At 35.1% G+C, this 14,289-nt stretch overlaps 1 protein-coding gene across 2 annotated transcripts; it reads right to left on the bottom strand.

Annotated features, from left to right (window-relative positions):
- Window positions 1-2,836: 2,836 nt before the first annotated feature.
- On the bottom strand, window positions 2,837-14,049 carry LOC120085904 (translation elongation factor Ts (EF-Ts)). Of its 2 annotated transcripts, XM_039042196.2 has the most exons (10): window positions 13,863-14,049; window positions 13,330-13,672; window positions 13,077-13,249; window positions 12,819-12,908; window positions 11,763-11,937; window positions 11,220-11,404; window positions 9,949-10,074; window positions 8,696-8,784; window positions 3,760-3,811; window positions 2,837-3,268 (listed from the first exon to the last, which is right to left on the bottom strand). In XM_039042196.2, the coding sequence occupies exons 2-9, from the start codon at window positions 13,649-13,651 to the stop codon at window positions 3,766-3,768; spliced, it is 1,206 nt and encodes a 401-aa protein (XP_038898124.1). In that variant the 5' UTR covers window positions 13,652-13,672; window positions 13,863-14,049; the 3' UTR covers window positions 2,837-3,268; window positions 3,760-3,765. The 2 variants fall into 2 exon arrangements, with proteins under 2 accessions (XP_038898124.1, XP_038898134.1); XM_039042206.2 differs by lacking the exon at window positions 8,696-8,784 and having other exon boundaries at window positions 13,863-14,019.
- Between the last annotated feature and the right edge of the window lie 240 nt (window positions 14,050-14,289).

The following is a 14,289-nucleotide window of genomic DNA, read 5'->3' on the forward strand; positions in this document are numbered from 1 at the left end:
TGGGTTGAAATATTATGTTGTGGTTGTTGGACTGTTGGTGGGAGTATGGAAGCTTATGTTTATGCTATGGAATTTTGATATTTTGTATTGTTGCAGTGTTTGATTGATGGATGAATTGTGAGACTGTTGTGAACCCTAAGGATGATTTAAAACTTTGATTGTATGCTTATGCCTATGTGAGACTAATAGTGACTGTTAACGTTTTTACCAGGCTATGCACATTGCATGTGAGTCTTCGGGTTCACACCTTATGCCTATTCTATGGTGTTTCTTTGGGGTCACCACTTAAGCTTATGACTGTGTCCCTCCAGGGTCACCACCTATGAAAGCGTGTCTTCGGATTCGCCCCTTATGCTTATTCCTTTGTCTATGCCTACGATGTGTATTGTGCACTTGAGCCCCGATAGGAAGGCTAACAATTCACGTAGGAGGGTGGTAGTGGGTTGCTTACTGGGTATATTTTATACTCATTCTCTTCTTTCCATGTTTTTCAGGTAAGGGAAGGGATCAGATGGAAAATGACAGGAAGAATTAGTGACTCGGTCGTTGGGACATGACGTCGCTTCTGCATTTGTTCATTTCTTTTGTTTGACATGATTTGGTTTAGTAGTTTAGTTCTTTAAAACCCTTGGTTATTTTGTTTATTTATTGATTAATTTATTTATTGGCTCAATTTATTCTAAAACAAAGTCAGGGATACCCCGAATGATATTTTCAGGTTTTTATTATTTTAGCTTTATTTAATGAAATAAAAGTATTATTTCTTTTATTTAATTTATTTTTTCTCAAGAAATTTATTGTCAAGTCTATGCATGCATATAGTAGCTTCCTAGAAGTATAATGGAGAGTTGGGTCGTTACACCTATAAACTATTATGAATTTAAAGGACAGTTGCAAATACGGCAACTAGGCCTAAAATATTTGCAGATATAATACAATGCAAAACAATTTGCAAATATAACAAAATTTAGATTCAGCTTTTAGAGTCTATCAACATAGACCATATCACTAATAGGAGTCTACAGGCAATATATCATATCACTAATAAGGAGTGTATCAACGATATAATCTTTCATTGATAGACTTTGCTATATTTGCAATTATTTTACAATGTTGCTATGCACTTAATTATTAGTCCTTAAAGTGCTACCCATTGCAGTTCCCTTAAATTTAAATCCTTCCCTCATTATTTGTAATGTCATATTCTAATTTTTATTTGTTATGGGAAAAAAACTATACACCATCATTGATTTGGTAGCTGGTGATGTAGATTGTGGTGGAGAAAAAATCCTACATAATAAACAAAATTTAAAATTTAAATCATTATAAACAAAATGATACATTTATGTTGATAAAAATAACATATGCTTAGTGGATGCTAGTATTTTGCTAACTATAAAATTTCTAAAGGTGACAAAACATAAACAATTTAATGATGAACATTGCAACCTACTTGAATTAACTTGAGCTATGCTCAAGTGGTAAAGATATATGTCGTCAATTAAGAGGTGAGAGATTTGAATCTCCTACTTTATTCCACATGTCGAATAAAAGAAAACATGACTCATTAAAATATTACTAAAATGGAAATTGCTTTATCCTCAAGTATCCAAACCAAACGACCAATATCTCACATAAATTCAAGCCCATGCATTTCTCATTATTTTAATTTTCCCTAGAATCTAATTTAGCATAAGCTTATAGAAGAGAAATGTGAACAAAAGGGAAATCTGTTGAGGACCTTAGAAGAAACTTCATTGTATGTTTGCATAAACAATCGCCTAAGGACTTTAGGATTGAAAGCATCCACCACTCTGTTTAATAGTGTTTGATGTTTCCTTTATGCTTAGACAGTCACTTAACAATGTTCAATGTTTTTTGCCACTTTAGCGTGGGGAATCATTTGGGGCATAAGGTCTGGAAAGTCATTTGATGTGCTATTATCTATCATATTTGGTGCGTAATCTTTACATCTATAGAGTTACCTTGCATCTTCCTCAATTGTTTAGTTAAGTTATGAGATGACTCAACCAGGCGCATCCCTTAAGATCTTTTTTCTTGAATCATGTCTTTTCTATGTATTTTGTTTGATTTTTTTATCTTGTTCTCCTCTTAGTTTCTTTGATTGTATTTTGCTTTGATAGTACATTGACCTCGAGTTTTGAAGTCCACTTTGTTTTTATTGCAATTCAATACCTTTGGAGAAAAGAAAAAAAAAACCTCAATTTGATGTTGGTTAATACATGGACAATTACTAAGCAAGTTCTCAATCGATGAGCCAATCCAAACTTGATCTCCATTGTTTACAGAAAGTCAATGTAAGATACATGACATCCCATTTTCTTTTGTAGGGAAGGAATTTGCATAATTATTCTCCAATTTTTTTCCTTCATATATGCCTAGAAAACTAGGTTTTGTTAATGGAATATTAGGCGATATTTTGTTCCTTGTATAGTTTAATACTAGCAAACTCATGCCTAAGTCCATTGTTTATTCTTTTATTTTCATATGATTTATATATTGTATAGCAATAAGTCAACACTTTAGAAGGATTTGAACTCATTTAATTTTGGTTAAAGTACCATTTTTGTCTCTATACTTTGAAGTTCATTCAATTTTAGTCCTAATACTTGCAAATATCCAATTTAGTTTGCGTACTTTCAATAAATCTTAAATTTAGTAATAAACTAAGAGTAGAGACTAAATTTAAGATTTCGATAGTATATCACAATCAAATCAAGCAACTCTTAACTATCATAAAATTCAAATCATTTTCCCCCAAATGCACTAATAAATAGATGTCCAAATGCACTAATAAATAGATGTCGAATCCGAGTTGTCAAATTATAACATCTATATTCCTTGTCTTGTTTCAACTTTGGGATGTAAAATTTATAAGACCACAGAATTGTGGGACTGTTACCTGTTAGACATAAGCTAGTTTCATGGACAAATAAGCACAATTTGTGTGAAGTAACATAAACTCTTAACTGACCCAGATTTCAAAATTTATTGGTCAGTTGATCTCATAATCAGACATGAGTGATAAACAAAAATGCAAAGGTGTTGTTACCAAAAGGATTTCTAACTCAATGTATACAATCCTTGTAATGCTAAAAGCAAGGAGGAGAAAATCTCTGCTAGATGTTTGCACCTGAAAATTTCTGCAGTGACTGAGGATGCTATGGAACTTAACCACCAAGAATATTTGAGCAGGAAATGAGTTTTAAGATGCTGAGAAATTGTAGAGCTAGTACCAGCCAGACCTCTGCAATATACAGATCCAATGTTACAAATGTGGCTGACCGAAAAAATAATGACAAGTATCATAAAATGTAAAACATACATCAAGTAGTGATTATTACAATCGTCTTGGTTAATATCTAGGTCATATGTACTTCAAATAATTACTCTTCCTCTCCCTCTAATTACAAATATGGTAAAACGTACACCGTGCATCAACTATCATTATTATGATCATCTTAGATTAGCCCCAAGCTTGAAAATTTTACTCCTAAAAGAACACTGACAAGAAACTTATTAAAAAAGCAAAACAAATAATCTTGAACTTGCAACATTAGAGTATCTTTGACAAGCTTGGTCGGTGAAGTCCGAGAAGTTGGACAATTCAGACTAATGTCTATTCAACCAACAAACTTATCTTCAAAGACGAGGGAAAAAATAAGAGGGAAAAACTTTGTTTGGGACAACTTTGAACAACTTTGAAACTACACTACAACATCCCTGCAAAAGCATTACCTGTATTTATGCAGCTTGAGCCACAGGTTCAGATGAATCCGATGTTTCCAGCCTGCAATTTACAGTGAAAACAATAAAGGTAAGACCCATCAAGTCCTCACACTATCTGAAAAGCATTTCATTAATTCAACATTCATGTAAAAAGAGAAAAGCTGTTTTAACACATCAATGACATGGAAATTCTTTAAGGAATAACGCTTCAGGTATTTGGACAAGGCACAGATCTTTAAACTCGAGTGATGCATCCTCTTAGGGTCATAAAAGACCTATGCCCCCATGATAATGCCAATGCACTGAGGCTTGGAGCCTTTACATCTTGTGTAACACCACAGGCTTAGGATTTGAAATCACTCTAGTACCATCAACAAACACAATCACAAAGGTGACAAGGAACTCTTTACACACTATCCTCATTTCATTAAGTCGATGAAAATTGCAAATGCAATAGTTAGCCCAAAGGACATTTCAATATATCTGTAATGCTCATACCTAGAACTGAAAGTTGTCGTGGAAATATTCTCATCTCTTATCCTCAACTGGTGGTAGCCTAGTTGCTGGTCAGTCTTAAAAAATACAGCTACTCCCTATAATTGATCGAAGAGATCATCAATTCCTGAAAGTGGGTATTGGTTTTGTATTGTTACCTTCGGAGGACCAAAATTCAACACACAACCCTAACATTCCCTGCATCCCCTACAACCTAGCCATGTCACATTAATTGTCACATTAATTGTCCCCATTGATCGATATGGGCCATTTCAACATGTCTTCACTAACATGCTTCCTAGAAAAATTTCTAGGTCACCCAATATAGGATTGCTCCAAGTCAAACAAGCTTAATTTTGGAGTTCCTATGATTAAGACACCAAAAAGAAAGATCAATCTTGTTGATATAGGTAGTAGTAGTTATTAATTATTTTAAATCTTTCTTAACCATACTCAGGATCCCTCTCATTTAGGTGTGGTCTTAATTCATTCATGCATCCCCTCTTACTAGAGTGTTGCATGCCCACCAACTTTTTCCTTGGCTCGTCCCTAAACCACATCCTATTGGAAGAGATTCCACTTTGATAGCATTTGCAACACAGTAGACCTAGGATTCAAAATCTGCACACAACTCTAACATTCCCCTGTATCCCCTATGATTTAGTCACATCACCTTGTCTCAAATGGCTTAAAAGAGTGAAGATTATCCCCCTACAAACCAATATGGGCACTTTCAACATTTTGGTTTTCACTCACATGCTTCCTAAGAAAATTATCAGGTGATCACTCAATATAGTATTTCTTTGGAAGTTGCACCATGTTCAATGCGCAATAGTCTATAATAAGCTGCATGGATCCATCCTTCTTCATAATTAAAACTAGTGCACCTATGGCGAGACAACAGAGCATATAAAACCTTTGTCTAATAGTTCTTCTATCTATGACTTTGGCTCTACTCTGTTGGGCCATTCTATATGGAAGGAGTTGTTCCTGACTCGACCTCTAAGCTTAAATCTACCTTGAGTGCTAATGGTAAACCTGGAAGGTCCCTAAGGAACACATTTGAAAACTCCCTAACAGTTGGTACCAAAGGCACTATATAACTCCAGTACATCTACTGTTAACCACACTAAACCAATAGGCCTCATACCCTTTGGTTGATCAACTTCTTTTCCTTGAAGGCAGAGACCACCTTAAGGACTGTGCTGTGGTCCTTGACCCCTAAACCTTTAAGCTTGTTCTCAATTATGCCCTGAACACGACTTCCTAATGATAACAATCAATCTTGGCATGATTCTTAGCCAATCTTCCATGTTGAGGATAAAATCACAATCATTTGTATCCAAGACTATTAGTGTCACATTCAACAAATGATATGAGACTTCCCAATTTTTTTTGGATAAGAAATAGAGATATATATTCATAAAAAGAGTCAAAAGAACAGCCTAAGGGCAAGGGTAGAGAAACCCCCTCCCACAAAATTAATAAAGAGCCCTCCAATTGTTAATAATCATAAAAAGGCTATAATTACAAAAAAAGTTGTGTAATTTGTGCACCACCGAAAGGTCTTATGCTAAATAAAAGCCTAAAAAGAATCAAAAGAAGCAAACTTATCTTCAAACATTCCAATATTCCTTTCTTCCCAAAGACACCACAAAAGTGCACGAGTAGCACATCTCCAAAGATTTTCCTTTTCCACAAAAACTTCCACCATCAAGTCCACCCATTATCCAATCATCAATCTTCTTAATAAGATAGCTAGCCACCCCAAAAGTACTAAAAGGAAACATCACCCCTTTAAAAGCAAACTCATAATGCAAAAACAAGTGATCCGCCGTTTCCATCTCTCTAAGACAAAGACAGCAAATGGAGGGGGAGAGGGACCAATTCGGGAACTTATTTTGAAGCTTCTCATGAGTATTTAGACCTCTATAAGCAAGGGAACGGAGGAAGATCTTTACTTTCTTGGGAATTTTAAGCTTCCAAATAACCCATAGGGAAGTTATTCTTCATGACCCCCTTAATCAAGTTTAGGAACGTGGATTTGGTAGACAACCTACCTGAGGAGTCACTCTTCCAACATAGACTATCTCTGTTTTTGTCCGCCACCCAAGAATTCAACAACTAAGCAAGAGCAATGGAGACTTTGACACTTGACAAGCTTTAAATTTTTCATTGGGTAACAAGATCACTCTTATTGGTGTAGAAACACATAAGACCTATCCTAATGGTTTCAACTCTAACTTAGCTTGACTCAAACGAGGTAGATTTAAACGAGCGAGTAGAACCCGAGTTGAACAACATCAATGCATAATATTGACCAAGAATAGGTAGCATAACTGTCACCACAAAATTTGAGTTTCTCGTTTCTTGTCAAGTAGTAGCAATTCCCTACTGGTGAGTGTATCTATCGAGCGACACTAGCCCGATTCAAACTCAAGGTTTGGTTCCCAATGCTTGCAATATTCTTCTTGGGGCAACTGATAGGATACCACACATAGAAGGCATCATTGGGGTGTCAACAACGAGATCTATTGATGTTAGTAGGGGCCCAGTTACCTCTTTGCAATTTAAAGAGGCTTTCTCCCGACAATATTACCCAACGATAACTCAATTCAAGAAACAAGTAGAATTCATGTACCTCAAACAAGACAACTGTGACAAAGGGATTTGAGGGAATTTACAAAATTCTCCATTTTTTCTCTGAGCTTGTAGACACGAAGGCCAAGAAGACTGGGCATTTTACAACGAGTTTGAGGAATGAAATTCAGGCCTATGTGGTTGGACACTTCTGCTACAACACTTCAAGCAGCTACATTAATGGACAATTGTCCGTGTAGTGGATTGCAAGGCGTTTAGACCAGGTTCTTCCTTGGGGAAAAAGAGGAAATTTTACCACGCATTTTTTAACTCTTAGCGATCTCAACGTATCTCTGGAAAGCCACACCAAGCTCAAGTTCAAAAACAACAATCTGATCAACACGAAGACACTAGTAATGATAAACCAATGTGCATCTGCAACACACGTGGAAGGCATCACTGGGGGCATTGTTTTTACGGAACTAGTCCATGCTTTAAATGTGCTAGGAAAGGCATATACTAGTAAGTTGCCTCAAGAAGAATATTGCAGGAGGTGGGAACCAACCCATGAATTTAAACCTGACTGGTGCGGTGCCACAAGACTAACTCACTAGCACAAAAAGGTATTTGTTGCTGGAAACTCAAATGTTGTAACTTAGGATTTGAGTGAAAGGGATTATGAGGATATGCAAGTATGATTAAGAAAGAACTAAAAGAATTGATAGCTACTACCTATACTAGTAAGATAGGCTTTCCTTTTTTGTGACTCAATGATAAGAAAGAACATTCCTATGCCCGACTTCTTAAGAATTTTCCTAGAAACATGTAAGTGAGGACAAAACATGTTGAAAGGACCCACGTTAACCTATGGGGACAGTTTTCACTCTATGAGTCGTTAGAGACAAGTAAGATGATGTGGCCAAGTCACAAAGGATTGCCAGGGTTGTATGCCAAATTCGAATTTTGAACCTTGAGCTTAGGGCATTACATCTTAAAATCACGCGAAGAATTGTATTAAATTTTTATATCCATGTGTGTCCGGGCTAGCTTATTCTTTGGGTGTGAAGGAAACTCATAGGATTTATACCTACATACCAAGTACACCTCAACTAATCTCACGCGATAAGCCATCTGACACTACAACATTTGGGTGTGAAGGAAACTCGTAGGATATTAGAAGTTCTTTTTTCGTTTCATTTGTGTGTTTTATACCTACGTACCAAGAGTTGGACAACTTATTCTTTGAGTAGTGAGGTTTAAGAAAACAACATTGAAGACAAAATTTAAAGACGTTGATTTTGTTAGTGATAATAATGATGAAATTTGACAACATTTTCTTCCTTTTCATTTATCAATGAAAATTTTGTTTTTTGCTCAAAATATTAACGAAGTTTTAACAGTTCTTTTATTCTTTTATACTTCTGTATATTAAATTTTATAATACATAATTTTACATGAATTTTTACTTTTATTGAAATTGAGGCTTCATGCTACCTTTCTCCTTAAAAAGGAAATAGAGCCTCCAGCCCACATATTCCAAAACATTGCTTGAAACTCTACATTAAATAAAAACTTTAAAGAATGCTGAAGAGCGCCTTTTGTACTTTAATTTTGGTGCTCTATAGGTAAGGCCAACAATCATAGTCTCTTCTGCCATAGCTAACTGGCAAGCGTTCTTGATACCTAAATAATTTTGGGTTTGGATTTTTTTGTCAGAGAAGTTACCGTAGACCTTGGATGCTACCAATACAAATGACGAGTGTGGCACATTAAACTGAACTGGACATCTTCAGTAAATGAAGAGGAGCGTAGCTAATTAGTGAAACCTTTCCATTCAGAAAGAAAAATATGACATATGAGTAGAGTATACCTATCAATCCCTTCCCCGACACCCACTCTTAGAAAGTTTCCAATCTTCACTGGCGAACCCACTTCCTTGGACAGGTTATCCAGCAAAGTCTGAAAAATAGTTCCAATGTATCACAATTAAACTGGAGATCTAAGAAACATGGAGTTCCATGACAAATATATACCATGCTTGTACATAATAATCCATTGGGGAAGAAATAGGCAATATACAATTAAAAATTTACTAATAAAATGTTCGTACTCGTTTACTATGAAGTTGCAGCTTCAGAGATCTTTGTTCAAAGTGGAGTCCTTGCCAGTATTATTCAACAATTAATCATTTAAACTTTCCATTTTGATCTTTCCTGTTTTGAATTCTACCTTATGTGTTCATCTTTAATCTGATATAATTTTCATAAGAAGGAAATTGTAATGCTTTTATCAAGAATAATGGGCATGCGTGTGTGTGCATAAAATGAAAAGGACAAACATGTCTACACAGACCTATAGGACCTTTCCTAATATGAATCATTTCCTTGTCAACTACCTTGAAAAACCGCATGACTTTCAAAGTTGGAATCTTGAAGTCTTTATCAAGAATGGGGATCGTGGAGACAGAATCTTGAAATCTTTATGAAGAATAATGATTGTGAAAAGTTGTTTATAAAAAAAATGTTATTTTTCATTATCTAAATGTTCGTGTTCATTAGTGGTCCCGCAAACAACATTTTTGGATATCGTGAGTCATTCCTAGTAAAGAAAAGCAAAGCCAACAGACGAGTGAATTTGAGCTCAAACAGAAGATAATGACCAAATGCTGAGATTGACATGTATTTTTTCTGATGGAAATCGTTTTTCTCTCAAACATTAATTTGAAAAAAAATCCAAACATCTTTTCTGGAAACACACACTACAATGAGTTTTAAGCTAGCATCCACTAGTACTTGAACCTATAATTTCCACAAAAAAAAGGTCCAATTTACAGTTACCCTTTTATTAATCTATGGTGGTTGCAGCACAAAGTAAAATGTTGAATAACTCAAAAACCATAACTAAACTAATATGCCATTATGCTCAAACATTAAATGTACTAATACATTGAATATTTAAAAGCAATTCATAAAAATACAAACTTGTAACCTTAAACAAAAGCATCAGAATTTAATATAGTAAACCAAAGGCACTTTTAACCATTTATTAGCAATATTCAACTCTATCAGTGTACTCGATTGATTCTTGAGAAGATATAAATTGAGAATATGATTGACACCTCACCTTTACATTTATACTATCATTAACAATAAACTTCTGCTCCATCAGGACAACTTCTTCCATGTACTTCCGCAAACGACCTTCAACCATCTTTTCTATGGCCATTTGAGATTTGCCAGTTGTTTCGGCCTGACATATGAAAGTTCACAGAAATATCATAAATAAATGATATTCTAAAATAAGATATTAAATACCACAAAGTAATTGACATCACAATTGATCACTGGAAAATAATAATTACAATAATTATAATAATAAATCACATTCACGACAACAAAATTGAAAGTCTAGGTGCATATTAGAATATTTTGAAGTACAGAGACTAAATAGATAAAAATCTAAATGTTCAAGGACCTATTAAAACTTTTTTAAATACAATGACTAAATATATACAACCTTGAAAATACAAAAGCCAAATTCATAATTTAATATTTTCTTTAAAATATGTCATTTTGTATGAAAGTTGTTTTAATTAATATGTGTGTGTGTGTGTAATTTTGTCTTCCAAGGATGGTTATATATATCTTTGGAAGTAATTACATGTGTTTTCAAATTTAAGGATGAACGGTGGACAGAACATCATATACCTTATTACTGTTTAACTACATTTGTGCAAAAATAGTCAATTGAGTTCGAGGGGCAGAGTGACCAAGATAACCTTAATAACTCACGAACGGCCCAGATAATCATATCGTTTATAACAGCCCCATGGAGAAGTTTAGGGTTCTATTTCCGTTTTAGGCTTGTAGTTGCATAGCCACATTCTACAATTTCTATCACTTTCTTCCCAAATAATCACGTCCCCCATATTTTGCATCGCCACTGTACCAACCTATCTAGGGTTAGGTTTCTTCTAATCAGATCCCCCACCCCTTCCCATGCACATAGACACAATATAAATGAAAAAGTCTTCTGCCCCTTTCATCTACAGGGATGAATTCATTTTAAGTTCTCACCTTGTCTGAATTTATAAATAAATAAATAAACATGGCAAATAGACACACGCAAGTTTGGCGTGTCTTCTTGAGTTTAATGCCAAACTCTCTGTCCCCAAGAGATGAATTTCAAGACCCTTTTGTGTGTGCACACTCGTGTGTCATCTAGCTCCATTCTTATCAAAATTCAATGCAAATGACAGACAATCTATACGTAAGGCAATATTGAAATTGAAAAGGGTGGGGAGAAGAAAATAATAGAGAGAAAAAGAAAAGATCTTGAACAATAATACCCAGTAATAAACCTAAGACTCGTAAAATTGTACATATTAAACAGACCTGAGACTTTAGAATTTCACGTTCATTCTCTAATGTGTCAGAAGCAACAAGTTCTTTCGTTAAGAACAATGGCTTTGCAGCCACTATATGCATTGCTAATTCTGACCCAACACGTTGAAGAGCATCTGACTGTGAATTACCACCCTCAACTTCAAGAGACAAAATTCCAGCAATACGACCCAAACCTAAGAAACAGAAACACAAAATGAAGGTTAAGATTAAAACAAGTATAGTCAACTCTAATTTTGCCAACTGTGGAATGTCATTTAATTGACATCAAGAGAATTTTTTGGTCTTCTGTCCTAATTGTCAATACGCACAAAATTCATAGACATTCAAGTAAGTTATATAAGGAAAGTAAGGTAGGAGCCACTCCAAGCATCCATGAAATCGCCACCATGGAAATTTAATGGAAAAGAATGAACCGTTAAGGATAAGTTGAATGCTCCTCAAAGTTCAAAACCCATATATCAGAATGTCAACCACCCAAGGAAAAATGTATCCCATCCCTAAAACAAGACAAGGCAGTTCAAATCAGAGTACCTGGCTGAGGACTTGTGTGGAGGTATGATGAAATAACACCACTTGAAGAAGCAGACATCAAAAAACCTCGTCTTAGCTTAATATTCTCCCCCATTATGGCTGCCACTTCAGTAACTGCATTAAGAGCTGTTGTTTCTCCATTAATTTTTGGATGTTCAAGATTTAATTTCATTCCCTGACAAGTGGCAAGAATTCCATTATATTCAAATATGGATTAGATATGCTAAATAAGATCCGTTAAAATATAATTTCAATTAGAAATGATGAATAATAACAGAAGACTATTATTTGCATCTGATTTTAATCAAAAGTATGAGAACATTATCCAAGATTTTCAATGAAACACGGTCCAAATTATGAGAATATCCATTAACACCTATTTTTTAAGCAATCAAGGGGGAAGTGATTATTCATGAAGACAACAAAAGGTTTGAAACACTGTTTGAGTAATGTTATCAGCCCACCATACCACATCTACATAAGGTATTACCAGTGAAATTGAAGCAGGCACAGCACAGCCATCAAGAGCACTCTCGCCACAAGGATTTGAGAATCAATGATCAAGTGACACTACATGCAGGATTTCAAATTTTTATGTTCAATAAAAAATAAAAAAATAAAAAGGATTTTTCAAGTGGTCAAACTGCTTGTCAATGCCATTACTTGTAATATATTAAAATAAAATAAGAAATAAAAATCTATAAAGAAGAATGGGAAGGCAGAGAAAACATAGCCCCACACAGAAACCTTCTTGTAATGTCACTTGATCATGTCTGTGTGGGATATCCTCCCCAGAATCGTCTTATATTTATTAACTTTTCATTTCACATGGAAAAAATGATCCTCCTAGAATTAAATGTGAACCATTCTTTACTGAGAAACTTTGAAATTTGAGAAAATTACAAAGACAATGGAAAATATCTTTCCAATGGCTCCTAAACTGTCAATAACCAACAGATGCCACCCATATCTGCTAATTCCACCCATCACTACTCGCATCCATACAATATGAGAACAAATAGCAAAATTAAGCAATCATTTTTTACAAAACTCAACCTCCAATTGCTCTGGTCCAACAGGAAAGGTCCCGGAATCATTATGAGACAAACTCTCAGACAACAATGCTTGCCTTGCTAAAGATAGAGCCTGGAATAAAATAAAACGATACCTTATGAGCAAAAGAACAAGGTTTCCTGAAGAAGAAAACTATAGCAGTTCGTACAATCTACAAATGATCATTTACATGTAAAGTAATTCACATGTATTAAAATGGAAATGTTGCATACAAATGAAAAAGGCAATAAAAAAACTTACCAAGTATTGAAAAATCTCATTCCTAGCAACAAAGTCAGTCTCGCAATTAAGTTCAATAACAACAGCTTTGGTTTCATTTTGGGCCAAGGCAAGAAGGCCCTCAGCAGCAGTTCGAGAAGACTTTTTCAGGGCTAACACCTTTCCTCTTTTTCGCAGTTCTGTCTGTGCTGCTTCTGTACTTCCAACATTAGATATCATCAGCAAATGAAACCAAAAACAAGAGAAAGTTTCAGAAACTATCGCGATGTCTTACCAATATCCCAATTGCAATCAATGAGAGCAGCCTTGACATCTTTGATGGGTGCACTAGTTCTTTCTCTCAGCTGCTTTATGAGACTCATCTGCTCCGACCCGGCAGGGGTTTCGACACTAAATCTTCTCAACAGACTAAGCCTCGAATAAATAGCGGAATTGCCATCGTGAACGTAAGGAACTGAACTACCAAATTGAACGTCTTTAACAATAAATGTTCTATTGGTAGCGCAACTGGAAAATCCACGCCGACCAGCGTCATTCAGCAGCCTGTTAGAAATCACAAATCCAATGGAACGTTTTGCAGCTCTACAAAACGCCATGCTAGCATTCAACAGGTTTATCTGTAAGCAGCAAAAAGAAAACAATTACAGAGGAGAAAAACTTAGCATCAAGATATCGGAATAATGGAAAAAAGAACTTCGAAATGGCTTCCAATGTGCAAAATCAAAGAAAAAACTAATAAGGGGTTGGTGACAGAGAGGTTTAAGGTTTGAAATTGAATATGAATGTCTAATGGATGAAGAACCATACCTGACCGTTTCACAGGACGGGAAGACGAATGAAGATGGTGAATGAGTGGTTAATTCAACATACAATGATAATACAAACTGAACTTTTCCAGTTTTCTGGTTGTTTGGAGCGATGAACAGAAGCTTGAAGGAGTGATTTTCTTCGAGCAAATTGACATGGAATTCATGGTATTGGACTATGGGTAACTAGGGGAACAGCTGATTGGGCTTTGAAATTGATGAAACCCTAACGTTTTGGGCCTCCAACATTTCAATTGAAAAGTTTAGGGTAATAGCAACCCATTTCCAACCATTTAGGTTTTTCTTTTTCGTTTTTAAAAATTAAATCTATAGATACTACATTTACCTCCCAATTTTCCTTTTTACCATCTACTTTTCACTAATAGTATATAGTAATATTGTAAAATAATCGTATCTATTAGTAATAG

Source organism: Benincasa hispida, chromosome 1 (genome assembly GCF_027475165.1).
Source record: "Benincasa hispida cultivar pf3 chromosome 1, pf3_genome.v1.1, whole genome shotgun sequence".
NCBI lineage: Eukaryota > Viridiplantae > Streptophyta > Magnoliopsida > Cucurbitales > Cucurbitaceae > Benincasa > Benincasa hispida.

What these genes read in the sequence shown, in the direction of transcription:
- LOC120085904 (XM_039042196.2), bottom strand. Translation starts at nt 13,651, where the DNA reads ATGGCGTTTTGTAGAGCTGCAAAACGTTCCATTGGATTTGTGATTTCT. An exon ending in TTGGACCAGAGCAATTGGAG is followed by an intron (nt 11,938 to 12,818) that starts GTTGAGTTTTGT and finishes GCCACTTGTCAG; the next exon opens with GGAATGAAATTAAATCTTGA. An exon ending in GTCGGGGAAGGGATTGATAG is followed by an intron (nt 3,812 to 8,695) that starts GTATACTCTACT and finishes TGTAAATTGCAG; the next exon opens with GCTGGAAACATCGGATTCAT.